The sequence below is a fragment of the Grosmannia clavigera genome, assembly GCF_000143105.1.
Source record: "Grosmannia clavigera kw1407 unplaced genomic scaffold GCSC_173, whole genome shotgun sequence".
Classification (NCBI taxonomy): domain Eukaryota; kingdom Fungi; phylum Ascomycota; class Sordariomycetes; order Ophiostomatales; family Ophiostomataceae; genus Leptographium; species Leptographium clavigerum.
This window is the reverse complement of record NW_014040765.1, coordinates 2,160,271-2,184,570: the sequence shown is the minus strand read 5'-3', so window position 1 is coordinate 2,184,570 and position 24,300 is coordinate 2,160,271. Positions and strand designations below refer to the sequence as shown.

General features: G+C 53.0%; 7 protein-coding genes across 7 annotated transcripts; 3 read left to right on the top strand and 4 right to left on the bottom strand.

The window, feature by feature from the left end:
- Positions 1-635: 635 nt before the first annotated feature.
- On the bottom strand, positions 636-1,094 carry CMQ_7128 (50S ribosomal protein l14; the record flags this gene model as incomplete). Its single annotated transcript, XM_014314133.1, has 2 exons — positions 636-1,013; positions 1,080-1,094. 2 exons carry the CDS (start codon positions 1,092-1,094, stop codon positions 636-638), a joined length of 393 nt encoding a protein of 130 aa, XP_014169608.1.
- A 1,235-nt stretch (positions 1,095-2,329) lies between these two features.
- Positions 2,330-4,663, top strand: CMQ_7740 (set domain containing protein; the record flags this gene model as incomplete). Its single annotated transcript, XM_014314745.1, has 2 exons — positions 2,330-2,434; positions 2,516-4,663. 2 exons carry the CDS (start codon positions 2,330-2,332, stop codon positions 4,661-4,663), a joined length of 2,253 nt encoding a protein of 750 aa, XP_014170220.1.
- A 619-nt stretch (positions 4,664-5,282) lies between these two features.
- On the top strand, positions 5,283-7,124 carry CMQ_7449 (aspartyl aminopeptidase; the record flags this gene model as incomplete). Its single annotated transcript, XM_014314454.1, has 2 exons — positions 5,283-6,093; positions 6,157-7,124. The coding sequence occupies 2 exons, from the start codon at positions 5,283-5,285 to the stop codon at positions 7,122-7,124; spliced, it is 1,779 nt and encodes a 592-aa protein (XP_014169929.1).
- A 580-nt stretch (positions 7,125-7,704) lies between these two features.
- CMQ_7665 (uncharacterized protein) lies at positions 7,705-8,734 on the bottom strand (the record flags this gene model as incomplete). The annotated part of the gene is made up of 2 exons (XM_014314670.1): positions 7,705-8,620; positions 8,691-8,734. The coding sequence occupies 2 exons, from the start codon at positions 8,732-8,734 to the stop codon at positions 7,705-7,707; spliced, it is 960 nt and encodes a 319-aa protein (XP_014170145.1).
- A 1,370-nt stretch (positions 8,735-10,104) lies between these two features.
- On the top strand, positions 10,105-11,746 carry CMQ_7558 (carboxylesterase, type b; the record flags this gene model as incomplete). The annotated part of the gene is made up of 3 exons (XM_014314563.1): positions 10,105-10,446; positions 10,506-10,553; positions 10,676-11,746. 3 exons carry the CDS (start codon positions 10,105-10,107, stop codon positions 11,744-11,746), a joined length of 1,461 nt encoding a protein of 486 aa, XP_014170038.1.
- Positions 11,747-12,110: 364 nt separating this feature from the next.
- CMQ_7580 (uncharacterized protein) lies at positions 12,111-18,906 on the bottom strand (the record flags this gene model as incomplete). Its single annotated transcript, XM_014314585.1, has 2 exons — positions 12,111-18,016; positions 18,678-18,906. 2 exons carry the CDS (start codon positions 18,904-18,906, stop codon positions 12,111-12,113), a joined length of 6,135 nt encoding a protein of 2,044 aa, XP_014170060.1.
- A 1,172-nt stretch (positions 18,907-20,078) lies between these two features.
- CMQ_7680 (bzip transcription factor) lies at positions 20,079-22,100 on the bottom strand (the record flags this gene model as incomplete). The annotated part of the gene is made up of 2 exons (XM_014314685.1): positions 20,079-20,428; positions 20,498-22,100. The coding sequence occupies 2 exons, from the start codon at positions 22,098-22,100 to the stop codon at positions 20,079-20,081; spliced, it is 1,953 nt and encodes a 650-aa protein (XP_014170160.1).
- Positions 22,101-24,300: the final 2,200 nt, after the last annotated feature.

Here is a 24,300-nt window from a genome sequence, read left to right as displayed (position 1 = left end):
GATCGAACAAGACATGCCCTGTTTGCAAGCACGACGAAGCTGTGTTCTTTCAATCCCAGCAGCGGAGCGCGGAAACCGGAATGGTGAGTTTCTTGCTCCAAGCAGCCAGTTTACCCCGTCTCTGGCAGGAAATGTCGCATCGGCTTCTGTTAACCGTTGCACACTCTGCTCTTCTCGCGCTTTAGAAATTGTTTTATGTGTGCTGCGAATGCGGTAACATTTTTCAATAGCTTGAGCGATGACAGATGAGTCTTTTGGCATTGGCATAGATAGCGGGCGAATTTGTCATTTTTGGGTACAACTGTGGACGAAGAACCTGGCGTTGAGATAGCAATACTATTCCGACCTACGGAGTAGACAGGCTGGAATTGTTGCCCTTTTGCTCCTGTCTTGGTAAATTAGAAGGTGGAATTCGAAACTTTATAATTGTCCGTCTACTGCCTATGCATATGCGAGAGAGTCAGTTTCATGTAGTTCGAATATTTGTCTCGTTTTTGTGTTAGTGAATATCAAGAGCGCATGCGCTTTCCTTTCGTAGTCGTGATAAGCTGGTTCTCTCGCTTTTGTACATAGCCATCAATCACCAATGTGCTTCGCGAGAATCCCTCTTCGCTATCAACATGCTGGCTGCCCCCTCATGCGTGCATGGTCGCCATACTCAAAATCTTGCTCCACTTCTTCCGCCTCAACTCTGTGCCCACCACACCGTTCACGCGGCTGCCCACTGGGTCACCCGCCTTGTTGATCAACACGCACGCATTGTCGTCAAAGCGGATCACGCTCCCATCCTTGCGCTGAACCGGGTACCGTGTCCGCACCACCACTGCCTGCCGAATGTCGCCACGCTTGACTTTGTTGCCCGCCGACATGCCCGCCAGTTCCGCTGCCGCGTTCCGCTGCTTCTGCACCACAACCACGATTCGGTCACCAATGGCTGCGTGACGTTTCTGTCCGACAATCTGAACACACTCTACCAGTGCCGCGCCAGAGTTGTCAATACAGTTGAGCATCGACTGCACTGTCGTTAGCATTCTTTTCTCTATGACGACCATATTTGTATCCCGATATCGGCCTCTCACCTTTAATTGGAGCATTTTTGCGGCCTTCCGACAAGCGGAATATACCACCACAGAAACGGACGTGCAAATGTCACGCTGAATTGACGAATGATGCGGATACCGCCGGCTGTCCTTTCTCCCGTCGGATATCGTGAAGTTCGTAGTAGATTTTTCATGCGAGGATCCCTGGATTAGTCATTTCGATCTATTTGCCAGCCAATCATATGCTGCGTGGCGTGCTGTCCACAATCACTAGCTGCATGGCAGCTATCTTGTTTAACTCCGTATGTACTTCGTACTTCGGACATATCTTACATACACTGGCCAGGTTCAGTCCTCCGGGTAATATTAATATTTCTCCGGCATATTTCGAAACGAGGAGCGCTGTTCTAAAGATGCTCGTGCCATTTTTATCGGTTATTGCCAATTTGCGGTGTCGTTTTCCTTTCTTGTCTATTTCTTTGTGCCTAGAAATCCCTCTTTTCTACAGTTACTTCCGTAGCGTGCGAACTAACGTAGCTTTGACGTATTGGCACGCGGAAAGTGCGACTGCTGGACTTCGTTAAAATACATGTTCACTTCTGAGTCAATATCTTCTCCCCCATGGCCTTGCGTTAATGACACTTTGCGCCTAGCTCTTTGGCTCCACAATCTTCGCTCTACAGTTCTCCCGGTCAACGCAGATAATCCACCATCTTCTATTTTCCAACGGCAGTTCGTCTCACCCCCTTCGACATAGCCAATGGAGTCGGAATAGTAATACCCCTGCGGTCGAACGACAGCTGGTCTTACAGACAATACCACCCACCCGTCCTCAGACGCATACGGTATCTATCCCCCATTATTTCTGGTGGCCCTGCTGCGCCGCTGTCCCTCTTGGAGCATCTCCTTTCTTTCTACTCCGTACTCTCAGCCTCTCTTTCAGCTCCAACTGCCCTCCCTCGTCACCGCTCGGCGTTTGTTTCTTACAACAGTACTCGCCGCCACATTTTGCACTGACATTCGTTTCCTGCTATACCCTAACAGGACTGACATGGGGGAAGAAGCGGGAGCACTTTCACTAATTTGCTGCCGTTGAACACTTCCCTTTTCGCTCATTTGGATCTGTATCCCTTTGTTTCCTCGTACTGGAGATCATCGTGAGACGACTGACCGCCTCTGCTATCTTTTCTATCTCTGCCTCATCACTCTTCCTTGCCGAGTTTTGTTCTCTCTTCTCTGCCTCGTCTTTCCCGGCTGTCCTTCCTCCACAACATTTTGCAAAAGGTGTAATGCCTCCTGCGAAATCGCGGTCGCTGCCGACCAAAAAACATGCATTGACACTTGCCCAACTGGCATCGTACGATGACATCTTAACCGACGCGCTCGTCGACCATGTAGGTTAATGGCGCAAGACCCGCGCAGGACTCTTCCTAACAACCGAATTCCCCTACTGGACATCTGACATGCCCTTCCAGGCTTACTACTGGACATCAATTCCAAAAAACCGTCCCTCCTATCTCCCTTCTCGCGGAGTGAAGGAGGATGAGATTACAAAGATCATACAGACACATCTTGCCGTTAACCCGGACATCCAAATTGCAGAAGAGAAGCTTCTGGCTACAACTGGACTGGCCAAGTTTTACCGGGCCTTGAAAACGGACAGAGAAAAACAGGACTTTCGATGCCATATGCGCAGGTATATGCAAATTTACTTGCCCGACTGCCCCTACGAAGTAGCATCAACAAACCGGTATACCATTTTCCAGCAGGAGGCCAGTATATCCGCCCGCCGGTTCATCAAATCGCACGAAACCATCAAATACCTATCGGGTATTCAGGTTGTTATCACGCCAGAGGAGGAGGCCCAGCTTTCCGAACGCAAGAAAGATTTCAGCATCGTCATTAGCTCCCGAAAGAAGGAGGTGAACCTATTCATGGGCCCAGCTCGTTTTGCGAATCACGATTGCGATGCGAATGCGCGGCTTGTAACAACTGGTCAGTCTGGCATCGAGATCATCGCGACCAAGCCAATTGGTGTCGGCGATGAGATAACGGTCACCTACGGAGAGAACTATTTTGGTGAGGACAACTGCGAATGCCTGTGCAAGACATGCGAGGGCAGGCTGGTCAACGGCTGGGCACCGGGCGAGGGCACTGCACCTGTCAAGCGAAGCATCGAAGTTGGTGCTTCCACACCAACTCGTGGCTACTCCTTCCGGAGGAGAGATGAAAACCCCGCTAACCGCGGCCGTTCCGAAACGCCTTCTCTTACCCCCATTGCGCGACCGAAAGTTCGCAGGACAAAGCTTCGGATTTCAGAGCGTGCAGCAGAGTCGACACCTGCATCCGACAGCGAGCATACCGGTAAAGAGGCTGCTGTCGCCAGCCGTCGCCGTGGACACAAGAGGGACGCAAACAGCTTGGCCACACCCCCTATCACCCCAGCCAAGCGGCAAAATATTGCTCGGACAGATGCCGGAATGGCCTGTCCAGCTGCACTCAGTACGAGTTCAAGGGAAGGATCGACTACCGACAACAACGACGATGGCTCCGGTGCTAAATATCTTCCGACACGTTCTGCTCCGACACGTTCTGCGGATTTCGGTTCTATTGCGCAGAGCATTGAAGTCGCCCAAGACGGTGTAAATAGCCTTTGTGCACATGACCGCATCCCAACGTCTGACCCACCAGCGCAGCTGCTGGGTTGTAGGTCCAAAGCATGTGTTCCAATATCAGCCAGGGTTTTGTCTCCCTCGGTTGCCGGAACCGATGAAGTTGCGATTGTCGAGGAGGATGACGCTATGCTTCAGACAATCGTGGTGGCATCGATAAACACCCTTTCCCTTCCCCCGCCAGAATCGACTGTGGACAGTAGCGAGGATGATCGCCTATCAGCCAGTGCTCCAGACGAGACAACTGCGGACAGCGTTTCAAGTCCTTCAACTGTTAACGAAGAAGAAAGTACGGGATACGACAAAGAAGCCGCCTCGGCCTCGGTGGATGCAGAGGACGAGGCCGGTGCACTAACCCAGCCAAGCCGCCGTGTACCTGGAGATTACACTTTGACTCCACTCCTATTATCGGAACCAGAGACTGCGTGGGTGTTCTGCACAGTCTGCTCAAAAGCCTTTGTACAACGGGATGCATATTACACACGTATGTCCTGCCCAAGATGTGAACGTCACTCTAAACTTTACGGATACTTGTGGCCAAAGACAGAGCCAGAGGGGAAGTGGGATAAAGAGGAACGCATCCTGGACCACCGATTGGTACACCGCTTTCTCGACGCGAACGATGAAGCCAAGGCTCGCGGGAGGAAACGGCCGATTTGGCAAGCGGAGCCTGCAGAAGACGCGGAACCCAGCCGCAGAAAGCGGTCATCTAGCACACAGGCAGAAGGCCTTGGATCGGGAATCTGGCGGAAGTTGAAGTACATGATGCCCAAGGAGGAAACTCCAAGCAGAGTGTCCAAACGAGGGACCGGGGCCGGATCGGCGAGAGGATTGAAGATGGTCCAGTCTGTCGGAGTGGCTACAAAGAAAGCAGACGCTAGTGATGCTGTTGATGGAATGCGCTGTAGTCGGCGTTTTCGCAAGGCCGGCAGTACAGTGTCAGACATGTGACGATGAGCAGGCCTCGAATTTGTCGACCTAAGATGCGGCTGCCCGATTTTGCTATTGTAATTATCATCTGTGAGGTGGTGTAGGTAAGCGGGAGTCTTGGATCATTTGTAGCTGGGGCGCCTGGGATGGTGATACTGTATCACGAATGAACTGTTGTATGGGTACTCCGTAATTAGGTATGTAAATAGCGTATCGATTTAGAGATGATCGTGGTCATCCGTATATCTGTTCTGTACACTGTAGACCTTGAACTGATGCCAGAGAGTGAGACAACGTTTGTGTGATGTAGGCCAAAGACGAGCTCGGCTCAGCGGCTTTTGATGGAGGGAAGTCGACGGGTGACATAAAGTGTCCTACTTCGTCTCCGCAGTGTCGGTAATAAGTGTAAGATGCAGCAGTTGTTAGCTAGTGCCTGAAGCTGTGGCTGCGATTCCCTCTTGCCTACATTGGGCTAAGCTCTGCCACAGTGGGGACTGTACTGTCCCATAAATATAGCAGAGGTGTCCGTTGCTATGGCCGCAAGATAAGCTTCGTCTTACGTCTTACCTTCTCCGTTGCCCATTACCGCTTGGCCTTTGCTTTGCTCTCCGTTTTGCTCCTTCGTGTCTGCGGTGTCATAATGGCCAAGATTACATCAACGAAGCTACCTATCCACTACGGCTTGCCGCCGTCGAAGCAAGCAAATGAACCGCCACAAGCCAGGTCGACGGCTTCGTCGGGCATCAGCTGCCACGATGAAGTAGCCTCGGAGCAGGGCAGCGATGCTTCTCAACCAAGTCAGGCCTTGCGATCGATCGAGTCGCAGTGCTTCGCTATCACGGACATGTCGCAGCGACCGGCGGCTAAGAACACAATATGTGCGGATTGTGCTTACCGTATGAGTCTGGACGAGGTGAAGCAGTGCCGTGTATTCTTCGGTGGTGAAAAGGCGGTGATGGACAGCCAAGAGTGCGTGATTTGCAGTTGGAAGACAGGGAATCCGGCGGCGTTCACATGGCCGTACCTGAACTTCATGACGGAGAATCCGACCATCTTCCATGCGGTGGACTACTTTAAGCAGATTCTCAGAGTGGCAGGCTTCGAGGAGCTGACCGCGCGGGAGGACTGGTCGGCCAGGCTGAGGCCCGGTGGAAAATACTATGTGACCCGCAACGGAAGCACGCTGGCGGCATTCACGATCGGTGGCGCCTACAGGCCGGGCAACGGAGTGGCGATCGTGGCCGGCCACATCGACGCGCTGACGGCCAAGCTGAAGCCTGTCAGCAACAAGCCAGACAGGGCGGGCTATGTACAGCTGGGTGTGGCGCCGTATGCAGGCGCGCTCAACGAGACCTGGTGGGATCGGGACCTGGGCATCGGCGGCCGGGTAGTTGTGCGCGATCCAGAGACAGGCTGGACAACCACGCGGCTTGTCAAGCTGGACTGGCCAAGTAAGTTCCAGCCGTGGGTGTGCTTGAGTGGGTGAGAGATGCAGGTGCTGACGGTCGGTGCAGTTGCCAAGATTCCTACACTGGCGCCACACTTTGGCGTGTCGATGACGGGCCAGGGCAACAAGGAGACGCAGCTAGTACCGGTGATCGGACTGGACAGCGGCAGCAAGACGGGGTCGATGGCGGAACAGGCCAGGACCGTCGAGCCGGCGCTGGGCCCGGCTGGCTCGTTTATCGCCTCACAGCCGCCCAAGCTGGTGAAGCTGATCGCGGCCGAGCTGGGTGTCAAGTCGTACGCGTCGATTGTCAACTGGGAGCTGGAGCTATTCGACACGCAGCCAGCGACGGTGTTCGGCCTGGACAAGGAGATGATCTCGGCTGGGCGGATTGACGACAAGATCTGTTCGTGGGCGGCCTTGGTGGCCCTGTTGCGTGCCCGGGACAACGACTCGTCGGGGGTGGTCCGGCTTGTCGCCCTCTTTGACGACGAGGAGATTGGCAGCCTGTTGCGACAGGGGGCCAAGAGCAACTTCCTGCCGCTAACGGTTGAGCGGATTGTGGAGGCCCTGTCGCCGCCGATAGTGGGCAGCTTCGGTCCGGGCGTGATTGGGCGCACATATGCATCCAGCTTCCTAATCTCGTCGGACGTGACGCACGCGATACATCCCAACTTTGTGGCCAACTACCTGGACGACCACGCACCCAAGCTCAACGTCGGCGTGGCCATCACGCACGACAGCAACGGCCACATGACGACGGACAGCGTCTCGACAGCGCAGCTGCAGCGCGTGGCCGAGCTCAGCGGCTCGACCCTGCAGCGGTTCATGATCCGCAACGACTCGCGCAGTGGTGGCACCATCGGCCCCAGCCTCAGCTCGGCCATGGGTGTCAAGAGTGCCGACGCAGGCATCCCGCAGCTGAGCATGCACAGCATCCGTGCCTCGACCGGAGCACTGGACCCAGGTCTAGGCGTCCGCTTTTTCCAGGGGTTTCTGGAGAACTGGGAAACTGTTGACGCAGAGTGGCAGTAGATGAGGATAGGAGATGCATGACGGACGAAAGATAAAGGATGAAAGAAGTTGGGCATACAAACAATTTGACTTGCACGAGCATCAGAGCAGAATATAGTACTTGAATCGGACCCGGATCACTCACGGTGCAAGTCCCTCATGGATGGCCTCCGTTTGCTCACCAAGCATCGCCGATGATGTAATCGGATCGGCCACTCGCACCGGATGGCATGAGTGGCAAGCGTAGGGCTGAGAGCAGAGAAATTCTTACATGGACAGTGCAACCAACAAGCCGTACGAATAATGGTCGGTCTGTAAGGTTTTAAAGCGATCCTTGGAAGCCTGTGCATGTCATTACTCGAGATGTGGAAGGAGGCTGGCCCGGCTGTCCCCGTTTTGTCGGTCAGAGTTTTTCCCCCAGGTTCGTTTGGTAATTTGCCTAGTTGTCACTGTATTGTGTGAAAGCTATAGACGTATATCGTAGTCGGTATAGCTTCTATGCGGCACTTGCAAAGTTTAAAGACAACACGTACACGCTTGCTTCATACACAATGTGCACAGCTGTCCACAATTCAGTCAGCAGACGCATGTACAAGATAGGTCACATCACATTCCCGGCCAAAAGAATCTCCAGGTATGCCCAGAAGCGAGTCTTCATTTCCTGATACATCTCTCTGGTGAATGCGGGAAGGGGATTTTGCGAGGTTCGCAGAACTGGCATGAAGTTTCTCTTGTCCAGGCGGAGAACCTGCTTGATCTCGTGCATGCCACTTTGAATAAACATAGGCCTCAGCCAGTGGGCGCAGTCACGGTAAATCTTGCTTGCAATCATGTCTGTAGGATGGTGGTATCTGGGTATCGGCTCCGTTTTCCGCGGCGGGAAGACGTTGACCCAGGCCCAGTCTTGGGGCACTCCGATCGAACAGCAAACGTGAAGTCTCCTCAAGTTCACCACGTCTTTCAACACTGAAAAGGCAGGAATTGGCCCACTTGTTATAGACCGTTTATCCTCCCAGCCCAAAATCTGAATGTCACCCAGGATTTCTCGTGCTGCTGGTCCCAGCAACATGACAAAGTTGTGTAGAGTGCCAGTATCGGCGAATGTGAATCTCTGTCTGTAGACAAAGTGTACCGCCTCGGCATATACGTCTTTACACATTGCCAAGATACTTAACCAGATCTTATATTGTATGCCCGGGCCTTGCTCGTTTTTCAGTATCATAAGCATTTTGCGCATTCCAGCGACGTTTTTGATTGGCCCTGTTTCGCTCTGAGCCGTGATGCCGAGCTTTTCTTGTATAACAAACTTGGACAAGCTTTCTAGTGTCGGTGGCCTGAATCTTGCATGTCTCTTTCGTGGTTGGACATTTGCTAGAGACCAATCTCGCTTGCACAGCGCCGGGTGGCACTGGAAAACACCGGTACGGTAAATGCCCGGAAGCTCCTTGATGTAAATTCCCTTTCGTACAACTAACAGGTTCTCATATATCATAATACGGATTTCTGTCGGTAGGGACCTGATGTTATTAGCTTGTCAGTAACACGATTGCGCATGTCGTGGAAACATTTTCTAACATGAAGGGAAACACGGCCGTCTCGCCGCTGTTGGGAGTATGAAGAGCATAAGGCATGGTAATGTATATTGTTTGAGCTTTGCTGTGAAGTTCGGGATGCTATGGGCTTGAAGAAGAGCAATTTCTGTGCATCCAGCGAACTCGTGGCATGCGAAATACGAAGAGAGGAAGCATTATACCCCAAGGCATGTACATAAACAGCGCGTAGTACCAAGTAGGAATTGTGGTGAGCGGCTGGGTAGCAAGGTGAGCCGCACGTCACAATATCACAGGCGGCGTTTGATGAACAAGAACTGAAGCTGATGGTGAGTCCGATGAGAGCGGGTTAATGGAAATGGAGCTGCTGAAAAAAAAACGCCCCGATATGCAGACGCTTTCTAGCACAACTGTAACTTGCACCAGATGGTGTGCTATATGCAACTAATAAAGATGTGAGCCCAACCTTGGGCTCCCGCCGCTTCACCATAGGCAGTGGTGGCGGTCATCGCCTGGGCATATTCTTTGCGTTTCTCGTGTCGACGCACAATGCACGATGCATACGATCTGCTCACCACGGACTCCCTATTCGGCAACTTTAGCGGCACATGGCTGCCCTACTGCTCCGCTCGCTGTTTTCACTCTCCAGAGAGTATATCTGTGATTTCGGCGGATCTGCGGTTCAGGAATTTATTTGCTTCCATTAGCCACAATATCAGGGTCTGTAAATACAACATATTATGTATCCGACAAGAGCTTCGGCGAAGGTGGGCCTAAGTACGTCTTGACGATTCAATGCTAGTATCACAGTATTTGATTAGGAAGTAAGCAAGTCTATTGGTGGCCGTTTGGAAAATACTGAAGGCTTTGACCTAACGCGCGCTCTTTCCTGTTTGGTGAAGTCAATTCGCTCTTCCTTCTTAGTAGACTTGTTTAGATTATGATTTGCCGCTGCAGTGCACTTTCTCTCTTTGACAAGCTGTTTTTGGAAGATACCTCTGTGTCGGCAATTCCACATTAATGTTGTCATAGTCTTCGTTGTTCCGTCACCTATTATCCTCCTTGTCTTTCTATCATCTCTAAAATTGCCTCTGTTTCTTCTCCTAAATTATCAATATTATTATCTTGAACCCCTTATTCCCCTCACTGCCCATCTCCTCCTCGCATATTGCTTCCACTTCCTAGCTATAGCCATTTACAAATACCGCATCGCCCTTCCTACAACTCCGTCATATGCCATGAAAGCAACCGTTCTCATTTCTGTCTTGGTAGCTCTAGCTGGCTCTGCTCTGGTGTACTTGAATCTTCGGTACCCGCTACAAATCTTGTTGGAAAGCTCAGCTTTGCCTCTTCGGGCTCAACAGCCCCGATCGACTCTGAATCTAGACAAAAACAAGACTGTGAACGTCGTTTATCCAGAAGGTGAAGCTACAGGCCTGTCAAAGTCTTTTATGGAGAGCTTCCGTGGCATACCTTTTGCTCAGCCACCCATCGGCAACCTGCGGCTGCGTCCGCCCCGTCGCCTTGTCCAAAATATCGGCAAGCTAGATGCAACGATTCTAGGATCCAGCTGTCCGCAGCTGATCCTGTCTTCTGGAAGCAACAGCATAGCCACGAAGTATCTTGGCAAACTCGCCAACAATCAAATGTTCCAGAAAGCTGCCAACGTCAAGGAGGATTGTCTGACCCTCAATATCCAGCGACCTGCTGGTACAAGTAGCAGCTCCAAATTACCGGTGATTTACTGGTTCTTTGGGGGTGCTTTTGAGGTGCCGCCCTCAGACTCTCTCAAGGTGACTGTCACTTATTTTGGAGTATAGCTAACATTACTTTGCAAACCCCCTTTCTTTAGTTCGGCACAAACAACGTCTACGACGCTACAGGCATCATCAATCTCAGTGTACGCTTAGGAGAGCCTGTCATGTATGTTAGTGCGAACTACCGTGTAGGTGGTTTTGGCTTCCTTGCCGGAAAGGAGGCGCTTGCCCCCAGGGCGTTACCAATCTTGGCCTTCTGGATCAGCGTCTCGGCCTGGAGTGGGTTGCCGACAACATCCAAGCCTTTGGTGGAGACCCGAGCCGTGTCACTCTTTGGGGCGAATCATCCGGGTCCGTGTCTGTCTTTGACCAGATGCTGCTCTACGAAGGAAACAACACATACAAGGGGAAACCGCTATTCCGCGGAGCAATTATGGACTCGGGCAGTCTTGTACCTGCGCAGCCCGTAGACTCGCCCAAAGCCCAGGCTATCTACGATTCTGTTGTTTCTGCTAGCGGCTGTGAGGATTCCGACAACACGCTGGACTGCCTGCGCAACTTGCCATACGACCAGTTTCTAAACGCCGCAAATGCTGTCACGGGCATCTTTACCTACAGCTCACTAGCACTATCGTATTTGCCACGACCAGATGGCATAACCTTGACACAGAGTCCCGAGGTCCTGGTACGCAACAACTCGTATGCAGCAATTCCTATGATTATTGGGGACCAGGAGGACGAGGGTACCGTCTTCTCTCTCATGCAGACAAATTTGACATCTACCGCAGCGGTTGCTCAATACCTCAAGGATTTCTATTTCGAAGAAGCTACTCTGGAGAAGTTGATACAGTTTGTTGACACCTATCCGGACGATCCGACCGTTGGCTCACCGTTCCGCACCGGCAATGCCAACGAGCTATACCCGGGCTTCAAGCGCCTGTCTGCCATTCTGGGTGATATTGTGTTTACACTGGCACGCCGCATGTTTCTGGCCAATGCAAAGACCACGAACCCAAATGTGCCTGCGTGGTCATATCTGAGCTCCTACAATCACGGCTTGCCATTTCTAGGCACTTTCCACTCGTCCGACATCGTCCAGGTTTTCTACGGTATCCCGTCAAACTTTGCTGGTCGCGCCATTCAAACTTACTACATCAATTTCATCAACAGCCAAAATCCCAATGTTGGCACCGATGTATACATGAACTGGCCAAAGTGGGGAGATGATCTTCAGCTTGTAAATTTCTTCTGTCGTCATGCGAGCTTATTGAAAGACGATTTTCGCCAAGAAAGCTACGAATTTATCGCCCGGAACGTCGCTTCTCTTCATTTTTAAAGGATCACTGAAATAATGTGTCAACATGGGGACTGCTCTCCGCCACGCCAGCATGGCCACAGCAGAATACTACGATCAGCCGGGGTTCATTTGCTTGAATGTACTTCTCCTTCACGGCTTTGGAACGCAAAGAGCTATGGAGGCAAATATTGTCAAAAAAAGTCCAGCTAGTTGATAGTTCTGTATTGCCATCCCCCAGCTCTATGTGGGACATGCGGGTATAGTAATGAGATGGTACATGACACTTCCAACGCAAAAGAAATTGCATAAACAAAACAAAAACCGTGCTGCAAGACGATGAGGGAAAAACGAATCCAGACCTTGTGGAATGTAGGTGAGGACGGACTGCTGTGCCATCCTACAATCAAGATGTTTTCATCATCTCGTTGCTTTGATTGAGGAATGTACGAGCGAGCTCATCGCCACCCTGCTCGGCGGCTTCCATCCAGTGGATGGCAACACACATTAGAGCAGGGTCGTTGCGCACGTCAGACACACCCGCAGCGATGCCGCTTGACCCACTTCCACCAGAGGCTCCATGATTGCCGCCACTGGCAGACGAAGACGTGCCTCGGGTCGAGATGCCGCTTGCCTGGTGTTGATGATACCGACTGCCTCCGCCCGAGCCGCCATATTTTTCCATCACAGCCTTCTTAAACACTTCATGTGGCTTGGACAGGGGCAGAGTCGTCCGCTCGACCAGCTCCGGGTTGGACAGATAGAAAATGGCTAGTTCCCGCTGCGACGTCGGGTCGCCCTCTTTTGCCGTGATCGTCCACATCCGGGCGGCATCTGCGAGGGAATAGATGGTGGGACTGCGCGCATGCGAGCTTGTCGAAGAGCCGTCCTTGGAAGAGTCGGCAGACCCTCCCGAGGCAGAAGCAGAACCCTTGCGCGTCTTCGTATAGACGCCAACAATCTCGTCGGCCACCTCGACCATGGTGCTGCATACTTCTTTCTTCAGCAGCAGGGCTGCCAGACCGGCATTCCAAAAGGCCTTTCCAGACTCTGTCTGATCCAACACGTCGGGAGGGACGAACGAGGCGATGAACTGGAGGTCCCGAAATAGCGTCTTCGGCCGCATGGACGCTTCTCGGAAAAGCGACACGAGAATCGTCAGAATGGCGTCTTTGTTGGCTGAACCGCTCGCAGCTATCCCCGGTCGCGACTCGACCGCACCTCCATATGGTCCTCCACGGCGGGGAGACATGGGCGAAGCCGAGAAGAGAGACGGGCTGAACGTACTGGAACGCCTCCCCTTCACGTTGTCTATCGTGTCCTCCAGCGGCTTTGCACGGGATATCGGAGGCGTCACGGCAGGATCCTCTCCCGGTTGCGTCCCTGCTGGCGAGCTGTTGCTGCTTATCACGGGTCGTAAGCCTGATCGCGTAAGAAGGGCCAGCCGTCGCCGGGTGCTGCGGGACGACAGAGAAGCCACAATAAGATTCTCGAGCTCCAGCAGGGCGCTCAGTTTGGCATAAGGGTTTGGATGTACGCAGAACAATCGCAAGAGACGATGGTAGGACTTTGTGTACGGAAAGTCCTTCATTTCTCTTCTGGTGCGAGAAGCCGAGTTGGCCAGGCTGTTTTTTGTCTGTAAGCTCTCTGTTTCTTGGCCTGTTCCCAGTGTCTCTGCTGGCCGTCCGCGCATATCATCGGTTGATGGACTGTAGCTGCTGTGGTTGCTGCTTGTGCTTCTGCTGCCGTCGCTTCCAGCCAGGGATCCCGAGTTAGTTAAGGGGGCAGCCATTCCAGATGTGTCAATTACGACTTGCTTTGGCGAGTATCGTGTCGACTTGGGCTTCTGTTCCGAGTCCTTTTCCTGGCGCTGTCTCTTTGCCATCGTTTCGCGTCGGTTGATGCATTCCTGTCCAAGGTTCTCGAACCAAGCGTCAGTCTCGGAGCCCCGAGAAAAGACCAAAGTTCCCAAGTCGGAGAGAAGGAGACTGGTCAGTGTCTGGCGAAGCTCATCCAAAAAGAGTGCCTTGTCATCCGAGATGCGTCGTTGCAAGACCGTATCGACCGAAGATACCGATGAGCCAGGACGGCCGGCAGAATGATGGGAAGAGCGGCTATGCAGGTTTCCCTGGTCAAAGTTGTATGGCCGCCTGTTCAGTTGAGAGAACGAAGATGAAAGATTGCTGACACTTGTGGTTGGAGACTGTGTGCGAGAGGTTGCCACGCTCGGCGAGATGGACGCTTGGAAAGGAGACCAATACGTCGTCGCGGTGTCAATAGCAGACACTGGCGACATGGAGCGTCCGGAGAACTGCACTTCGGTGTCCAGGATGTCTGATAGCGATGTGCTGGCCCTTGAAAAGCCGTACTGACCAGAGTCGTAAGACTGTAGACTGGGATTGCGTTGGCTCGGTCTGGCCCTCGGATCGCCTCGCACGGCCGAGCTGGATCGGCTAGATAGGCTGTGACGCCGGCTGTCAAGTTCGCCGAAGCTCATCACACTAGACCCATCGTCCCAGACAAGGCTACTGTTGCCGTCGCAGTCGCGTTGTGTCCGGTTGTTCCGCTCCAGATACTGTCGGTCTCGAGTGTAGAGGTCGCTCGCCCATAGCACAGGAGCATCCATGAGACTGCCACCAATCAGCTTGTCCACACAGCTCCCGATTTCGCAACAGAACCGATGGATACGCTCCTCGCCCCGACAAAAATTCTCAATGCCGAACTGGTCGAGCCACCGAATCGTCTTCTCTGCCTGGTCGTCCGAGAGCTTGTTCGGCCCCCCTTCCTCCTCCACAGCAGCCAGAAGCTCCACAATTTCGCTTTCGGTACGGTACAGGTATGAAGCAGCTGGACCCCGCGGCAGGCTCTGTCGCACCCGTCTGTATGCATCCCATTTTCGGCTCGTGCCCATCGTCTTCAAAGCCACGGCAATATTGCGGCTAAACTCGTAAGGCCCCGAATTGCGCACATCGGTGACATACCACATCTTGTCTCGCAGAGCCCGGAGACGTCTCATCATCGTCTCGATCAGCCCTTCAACCCGCTCCTGTGACTGTCTCAGCCATATGAGCCAGGCGTCGTACTCCTCCACGGCCGCATCGGATTTACGAATGGTGTCGCGTGGCCCTCGCGAGAAGATGTTCAATAGCGCAGCAAAGCCATTGCGCCGCAGGGATTCCACCGTCAAGGAATTCAGTTGCTGAATCGTTCTCCAATATAGATGCGCAGACAGGAAGTCAGACTGGGCCCGAGACTGTGACGACGCAGCAGTGAGCATTGCAATCAGAACAGACTGCCTCGTCTCCATGTCATCAGACGATGCTGATTTGGAGGGTTTGCCACTATTCTCATTATGCGCAGACTGCGGACCGTTGTGTAGAGGTTGCGGTGGTGCAGCTTGCCGCCAGTATGGGTTACGGCTTTGCAATCTTGGCGCACTTCCGGGGAAAATCACCTGGCTATTCTTCAAACGGTACTTTTTCCGGCGGTTGGCCCGGTTGCTGTATGTAGATCCATGGCTTCCTTCGAGCTCCAGTCCAGGCGGGATTTCGTAGTCCTCTACTAGCTTCAGTATGGAGTCGCGCAACTGATGGTAGTCCTTGTCAAGCTCAGCTATCTCCAGGTCGGACTCCGCATCATCTGTGTCCTCGTCTGTCTCTATTGAAGAAGAGGCAGCATCCTCCTCAGGGTCATCGTCACCGTCAAAAGTCGTCTGCAGTGACAGCCGGTTGCCATCGGCTGAGATGAATATGACCGCCCAGCGCTCAGCACAGGGGTGGCAAAAGCCGGCGACGACATCACGGCCAAGGGTGTGCACCATTTCATTCACAGCTAGATGTAACCGGTAGCCGTCATCTTCATAGCTATTCAAAGGCCGTCGATCTTGCCCAGAGAGTACAGACGACGGCGGTGACAGACGGGAGGCCGAGATGCCGGGGCGCTGGTCGTCGAGAAGCGGTTCCACGGACGTAGTAGCATCGCTGGTCGTGGACGAGACGCTGGCGCTAAGAGAAGTATAGTTGTCCGTACCCGTCCTCTGCAAGTTCGTGACAACAGGCTGAGACATGCACGAAAATCCGGAAACGGAGCCAGGTCCGGACCGGTTGCTGCTGGATTGGCCCGATCGGGGCCTGCGATCTGGGAAGAGGGCATTGACGAGAGTGACGAGATCGGCCGGGCTCAAAACGAGATACGGATGAACCTCGGCTGTCTCTCGCAGGGACGTAATGGACCGAGCGGGAAGAAGCCTGGTTGGAGGACTGCGCGTATTGAGACCATGGAACTTGTTCATGATATTCTCAATGTGAATTCTGATAGTCGGGTGTGTCGAGGCCAGGTTGACGGCTTTGGAGTTGCCAATGGACGTGGTCCTTTCGATAAGAAGACTCTGTGCGCGAAGCGCCACCTCCTTCAGAATCTTCTGCCGTCCATACTCGGTAATATGGTATTCATTCATGAGGCCATGTGTTTCTGGGTGAACGATGACGCCGAGAAGCCAGACACCAAACAGCCATTTGCAGACAAACCAGTTGCGAGTGCTGTCAGCAAGCTGAGGATCAAGTTTACCAAGGATTTGGTTTCCGAGCTCAATCAGCCCCTCAGGGACACCCGTGGCATCCTCGTCATCTATAACATCGAAGAGGTCATTTATAGCCCGGTCGTAAAACTCCTCCGCAGCAATGTGATCCTTCGACGTCCACTCGTACAGATTGAAGCGTGTTCCATTCTGGTCTTCTGCGCGGTCGAGAAGAAAGGCCCCGTCTTGTAGTATTTTCATCAGAAACCATTCCATATTAGACCGGCCGGCCCATCCACGCATTGAGGACCAGGCATTCATGACCGCTGTCAGAACTGGTTCTCCGGCCGCACCCTTTTCGGAGATCAGGCGTGCACAGGCAGATGCCCATGTGCTCGTCCGGCGCTTGTCCTCGGTGCTGTCAGGGCCAGCGGAATTTGCAAAGCAGGTGTGAAGGAGGGCAGATAGGGGATCGTGTCTCTGGAAGGAGAGCAGCTTCTGCACATAGTCGGGGTCCCGTGCACTTGTGTTAGTAGCAGCATATCTATGAGCCTGGGGCTTGCCAGATGCACCGCCGCGGAGAGAAGAATGTCGATGGTGAAATGGCAGAACAGAATCCACAGGCTCCGTTCCCTGATAAAATCTGGCCAATGCAGCCAGCTCGGATGCCGTCAAGGTGCACAGCCGAGTGGCCAAATAGTCCGGGTTATTCCTGATCGTGGTAAGAAAGCTAATAAACGTATCGCTGGCATCGGCTGGAATATCATTGAGAAAATGCGACATGGATGCAGAGCCGGGGCCAGAGCGGCCAGGACCGAAAGAGTCTCCAGTGGGACCTGCACCTCCGATTGATGCAGACGAGCGGAACGAGTCAATTTCTGGCTCTAAAAGAGCGTATTTGCGCAGCTCATCGCAGCTCTTGCGCACATTATGCAGAGCGTTATACAGGTTAGCAAACCCGCTCCTGTCATCAGCTTGAAAGCACTCAGCCAGGTTGCGTTGGGCCATCTCGCCACAGCGCACCAATCGGGCAGATAGAGCGGTTGATATCAGGGTCAGCTGGAGCCGCAGACGCGTCTGGGCACGTTTGCGCTCCTGGTACTTAGCCAGACGCACTAGATGGGCCAGTTCGTCTAGTGACGTGCCCTCCGATTCGGCTTCTCGATGCCCAGTGACATACAGCGAAGGATCCTGCAACAGCGGTGCTGAGGGAAACGAATAAGTCACAGAGGGTATTTCAGCAGAGCTAGCCAACAATCTTGCACCGCGAGTGGGTTCCGAGTATGTCTGCTCCATGGCCTCGCGAGACGAGGATGGCGGCTCCAGCGACTGAGGCTCGGAGACGGGCGGCTGCTCCGAGATTGGCAGATGTGGTCCGGAAGCAGATGGAGCGAAGGGCGGCAGATCATTACTTTCAGTGCCGAGAGGAGCACCTGGCGACAAGGAAGTGGTGCTCGCCGTGGCCGTGGTAGTAGTGGTTGTCGTCGTTGTCGTTGTGGCCGTAGCAGTGATAGGAGCAGTCGTGGGTACAGCGGCACTGGTCTTGGCATGAATTATAAACCCAGTCAGGGTTTGAGGCACGGCAAGCGGAGGGGCGGATGGCCGTCGAGCAGTACCGTCAATGTGACGGGCCTGCAGAGACGTGCCACGATCCATGCCGTCGGCGCTGCCGGCACTTGTGGTGCTTTCGATGCTATGTAGGACACGGTACAGTCGCGATTGTCCGTCATTGTTGGGTGGGAGCTGGAGCGGTGGTGTCGGCGGCCTGTAGACGTCAATCACGGCCGGCGGCGGAGCTGTGCAAAAGCATTGAAAGTCAGTACCGGTGCAGCTGCAGGTGATGGGCATAGTATAGGAAAAGGGAGCACGTGAAGACGGACCGGACGAGGAGTGCACACAAACAGGCGACGAAGAGGATCGTTCCATGAAGACCATAACGAGTCCCGAGGGCCCTCAAGGCGGGAAGAGTGAGGTGGTAAAGAAGGCGGCAGAGAATGGCGCATTCAGATCCGCATGTTTGACCGTCGTCTCTCTGTGTCTTTTGGCTCGGCGCTGCCCCTGATGATCTAGCGACTAGCTTCGAGAAGAGGGCCCGGGAGTGTCGGTCGTGAGGATAGTCCGCAGTCGTAGGCGTTGGCGTAGTCGTCTCCAGCGGCGGGTCGTCCCCATCGAGGGGGGAGGGGGATTGGGGGCCAGGAGAATGCGGCGGTGCGGCGAATTAGTAGTGGAGGAGCGAAGGGCCAAGGGCAAAAGTGAGGCAAACGATAGAATAGGGAGGGACCCCCGAAAACAGAGCGAAACAGGTGATCGTGAGGAATTCTAGGTTTTGCTGTAGTACTCGGAGCTGATGTGTTGGGCAGGCAAGTGCCATCCGCATTTTCGGCTGGCTAGGAAGGAGCGTTGTAACGTGCGCCAGCTGGGGCTGCTTTGCCACGCTACCATGTATGAGTATCTTACAGTCGTTGTGCACTAGTTTCGGCGCCGTTTTTAGGGCCTGGCGGCTACGGAGTAGGGGAAGCGGGCCCGTCGAGGCCTGCCAGGCCTGCCAGGTCTTTCCTGGCCCCCAGGCCTCCAGGCCTCTAGGCCTCCAGGCCGTCAGGCCTCCGGTCCCCCAGACCTGCCCAAGTTTGCCAGCAGGCAGGGCAGTGCTGCTCTGCTGGCACAAGCACGGCCCCACCAATCGCATCTAGCGTCTCTGTGGCACAGCAGGGCTCGTGGCTCGACTGGTCACAAAGCACCGATGCGCTGGTCACCGCCTTCCTCTGCCACGGTGTTCTGGTGTTCTACAGGGTACATAGTAGTCTTTTGGTGTCTGGTTCAGTCGCTCGGCTGTTCAGGTGGTCCTGCAGACACATCATCGCCACGATATGGATCTTGTTAGCTAACCATACAAATGCATCCTATCTTACCGCTCTGTCCAGCTGAACAGACAGGTCAAGGTCACTTTCTGTATATTTAGCCACCACTTGAGCCGCTCGTTGCGCCTTCTTGTAGCCAGCCCAGATACGAGGAAAAAGGAAAAAGATCGCCATCTTCGATTTCGTCCCCCCTTTCATCTCAGCTTGCATATCCTACATACATTATGCGCCGGTTCCCGTCTGTCGTCTTCTTGCTACCAACCCCTCCTTGCATGCCCCGCCTTGCATAGCCAGCCAATCCACGCGCTCCACGCGTGCCAGAGCCCGCATTTTGCCAACACACAGCGGAGCCCAATCAATACGTCGTACTCTGTACATAGCAGCTGCCTGTCTGTCTGCTCTTGCTTGCGAGCTGGCCAAGTCTAACCCCTTCGAACTTTAAATCATACCTCGCCTCCCTTTGCCGCTACTGAATCTGTCAGACTCGCCGACTGGCGGCTACAAGCTTGCACATTGCTTTTGCTTATGTTCCCTGTCTCGTATTATTTGGAAAGACTGTTGCTGTACGGAGTAATTTGCCTGTATGTCCCGTAACTAATGGAAACCCTTTCCGCACTTCATCTCTTCTGTGTTGCTCATATGACGGTCTATGCAACGTATGCTACAATCAGGCAGAATCGAATAAGAGAACGACATGAAATTAACCTTGGCCGTCATAGAGCCAGTAAACGTGTCAATCGTACGAGTACGAGTAAGAATATGGATAGCATATCGAACCCGGTAAAGTTTGACCACCCGCTTTTCATTTCGCAGTTCGCATCATGATATCAGAACTAAATATCGAAAACCCACCCACAAACTCCGATGCAAGATAATATAGAAACAGCCTTTCCAACCCTAACAGACATGGCAGTTGCCATATTATGACGCGCGAACGAAACGATAAAAAATTGGTACAGCATACACATACAATCGTGATCCGCCACTTTTTAGGGCTCATTCATTTTCCAAAACGTACGTCGAATCCCTTCAAGACGCTCATTATACTTGCCGCCTCGACCTCCATCGGATGGCGTTCGGCCGGCTGAGCCGAACTGTCGTTGCGCGGCACGGCTTTCAGCATAGGTAGCCACGTACCAATCTCATCTGTCGCCTCGTCAAAGTGACGATGGCTGGACAAGGTTTTGTATGCATCGGCGCACGACAGGCTGATGCGCGAGTTCGGCTTCTTCTCGTCCTGCACATCTCCACTAGCAACCCCGTCTGCGCCTTTGTTTTTGCAGCAGCCACCAGGACCGCCGCCACCACAGCATCCTCCAGCCTTTTCGCCACCGCTCCGCTCGAAACTTGCTGCGAGGGAGCGGCAGAAAAGACCAGATACGGGGTCGGACAGACATTGCGCACACGTGCCTGGCCCACGGGGGCCGCACGAAGACAAAGGCGGCAGCGGGCCCGCTTGAGAGGTCACGGCCTGCTTGTTCTGCCGGCGAAGCGAGCTCATACTCGATAACTTGATGGCCCCTGTGGCGGTCACTTCCATCGGTGACGGTGCGCCGTCGTTCTCAGAAGGAGGCGGCGTCTTTTGTTGTGCGATGACAGTACCGGTTGTCAGCGCAAGACTGCCCGTCATAGTGACCCCAGGCATGGTGTCAGCACAGACGCAGTATGTCCCATCCGAACAGAAGCCACACTTGTCCTTTAGCGGTATTTCCATGCGCATTACCTGATGCTGCGGCTGCTGTCGTACTAGCTGGCCGGGCATCGAGGGCAGTGGTGTGCGAGCCGTAATTTGCTTTGACTGAGAAAACATGTTTGTGAAATCAATCTCAGTGCTGCCTGCACTCTGGCTGTTGTGACGGAACTTTTTCTCGTCCGGTGCCAAAGCGGAGGGAGACGTGGGTGGATGTGGCCGCTTCAGGTCAGTTTCCGGGTTGTTGCAGTCCTCGCCACTAAGAGCCTGCAGGCTCTCCTCAAGGCAAGCACATTTGGTTCCGATGCTGCACTTTCCGCAGCCCATGGCGGAGGTAGCAGCAATGACTTCATCAGCACAGGCGCACGAGCCACTGCCGTTGTTGTTACAGGATCCACACGTGAGATCGTCCGCCTCTTCTGGCGGCGATGTAATTTGAGAGATTGAAAAGGGCTGCACCGAGGCGCGACGACCCGAGGCCGAAGAAGTTGAGCTGGACGAGCTTCCCCGTGGCTGGCTATGGAGACGCTTCTGTGGGATTGGGGAAAGGATGTGGATATGGGTTTGCTGCTGGTGATTCGAGCTGTGAGGTGTGGCGGATAGGCTCGGAGAACTACCCCTTCGATCCTCTGCAATCGCACTCGAACCTGCCCACGCCGGAACTGCCTTTTCCTTCTCCAGGAGGCTTTCTAGCATCTGGCAGCGGCTCCGAAGCACTTGCACTTCGGTTTCGAGACTCCGGATCTGATCTTGGTACTCCTGCTGAGCTCTATCGTGCTCGATCTTTTGCTCGTCAAGCTGATCCTCTAGTTCACCCACGCGAGCTGCCCGTCGTTCACGGAAAGCCCTCTGCGCAGCACGATTTTGTGCCTTGCGTTTTGTTGGCGGCGTGTCAGTAGCCGGCTTCCGGCCGGGCTTCGGCCGGGGCGGAATAACCCACTCCTTGCTGGTAATAGACATTGGCGGCTTTCCAGAAGATGTCGGGCTTTGAGCAGCAGGCGAGGACGGCATTGGTGACACGACTGAATTCATAGACATAACGTTTACTGCTAGCTTGCCAGCTGCAATAGCTTTTTGTTGGAGTGGCCGTACACCCAGGGCCGGTCCCGGCGACGATCCCGTCAGTTTGATGGCAAGCTGAGGTTTAGCAGACACGCCCGGTGACCATATTCTTGACTGCGGAGATTCCTGGGCGGACTGGGGTGATGCTGGTGACAACGGGGCGTTGTTTTTGTTGCCGTATGTCGACGTCCTAGATATCGGAGCAAAGGATGCATCCACTGGTGGCTTCACGGAATGTGACGCTGGTGTTGATGCCATGGCCGCGAGCATCCCTGGCGACAGCACTACAACACAACGTGTAGCAGAATGATGGGATAAAAAGCTATTTTGTCTGTACTCTGTGGCGAAAGAAGGTGCGGGACACGACGTTCTGCTGTGCTGAGTGTCGAAGAAGCGAGATAATATGCAGGAAGATCGCTTTGGCGGTTGTGGTCGGGTTAGCGTAATTATTAAGTATTTTTTTTGCCTGCTTCCTGGCCGGAATCGCCCTTAGCCTTTAGGGCGCAGTTACCGAGTTGGTGCGCGGATTTTTCGCAGACAGTTAGGAAACCTCGTTGGTGCCCCGCCAAGGCGAAGTGGGGGTGCTGAAGTCGAATTATTCGAGCTTCTCCAACATCCAACGGGATGTAGGAGGGAATTGGCAAGCCGAAGATAAGATTAGATTTTCCTCTTGTCAGGTGTGGGTGTCTAAACCCAGGTCAGCTACAAAAAGGAGGAGTCATGTGCAAAGGAAGCCTAAATGGAGATGGGAGCGAGAAGGGTGTTCGTGGCGACGGCAAGCTCGGCAAGAGCGCCCCACACAACGATCTGAGTATGTCCGTACAGATACTTCGTGAAAATTGTTCGATGGCTTGAATCGAAGGTTGTTTGGCAAAACGACTAGAAACACGGTGCCTAAATCGGGTAATTGAAGGCAGGCTTTAAGACACCTGCAACGAAGAGAGTTATTTTCCGAATAAAATTAAAGAAAACGAGTTCTTCACTTTCTCATCACACAATACTTCGAAATAGCGCGGTATCAAAGACCTTCCACTATCCACCGAGTACAGTAAGATACGTAAGAACGTACGGAGTACGGAGTATGTAACTGGTCTATAAAAACCTCCAGTGGGGCGATGACGACTATTCGATATAGCTAGCTCCTTTGATTCGCTCACAAAGGCGACAAAAAACGAGCACTTCTTACAATACCCCACTGATGCGATTGATAAGATAATTGTACGTGTTTGTCGCCTCCTCGCTAGGTTTTGGCTGGTTTTACGACATCGCGCCATTTCACTTGCTAAGAAAGCCACACCTCCTTGATCAAAAGATGCAGACCATGCCGATGATTGGCCGATGATATCCACAATACTGGTAGCCACAAGGGGCATGTTCGATTTCATCTGACCAGAAACAGTGTCAGCGCAATTAACAGCGTAATGTGGTAGTCATAAGTATTAGAGCATCCTGACCCCGCTAAGCAATTCGGTTCTGCATTTACGTATGGGCCCCACTCGAGTATTGCTTGCAGCTTGTGCTTTCGGAAGCATGCGCCGATATCGGATGCGCGATGAACCTAACTACGATGTACGTCGTATGTACGCAAGCCGTCTGCAAGGCTCATAGATCCCACATGACATTAGAGTTAATTGGAACACTTTCGACGTGGGAGTCAGGCGTCACGGTGAAAACCCCGCGATTCTATTCAATTCCTGAAGTACATTTTCGTACTCTTTTCAGGACAGGCGTTTGACCAATTCGTCGCAAGGGCTTAATTTCGGATTAGATACAGTTAGTACGCGGCCATAGCTCGGTATACGACAAATAGCAAAAGGGACCTTGCATTATCCATTGAAATGCATCTAGCGATATATGTACCGAGTAAGCAAACAACGTAACCCCTTCCCCTCCGACCCGAGTGCAGTAAAGGAAAGAGAGATTTGTTGGGCCATGGGAGCAGTACAGTATGCTTTTAAGAACAAGCGCATTCCATATTTTATTGCGTATCCGTACAGAACTATGAGCTTTGCAGACAATATAGCGGAGGGTTTGCTTTGGCAAATTGAGTCGCGGGTTAACATTTTTGACTGGCTATGCGGTAATATGTATTTTAGGAAGGTAAGATATATGCAAGATTATCAAACCTCCGGAAGTGTGCATGGGCTGGCCAGTCCGGTAATCAGACAGAATGTGACATCTCCTACAAAGTACATACTGCTTTTCCACCGAGGACCAGTTTTTTAGAGCACTGTAAATGTGTTTTGTCATTTGCCACACAAACAGCCGAGGATCTTTGAATTGTCCCCGCTGCCCGGTTATTTATCTGTGAACACAGCCTGGGGCACAGCTCTGATCTAAAACGGTATTAACATGAAACCAAAAAAAACCTTTGGACATAGTATATTGAGATGCGCATATTATAGCTATGGATGATTTGAGGGACTACACATTCATGATTAATTTTTCGAAAATATTAACTGCAAGAAAG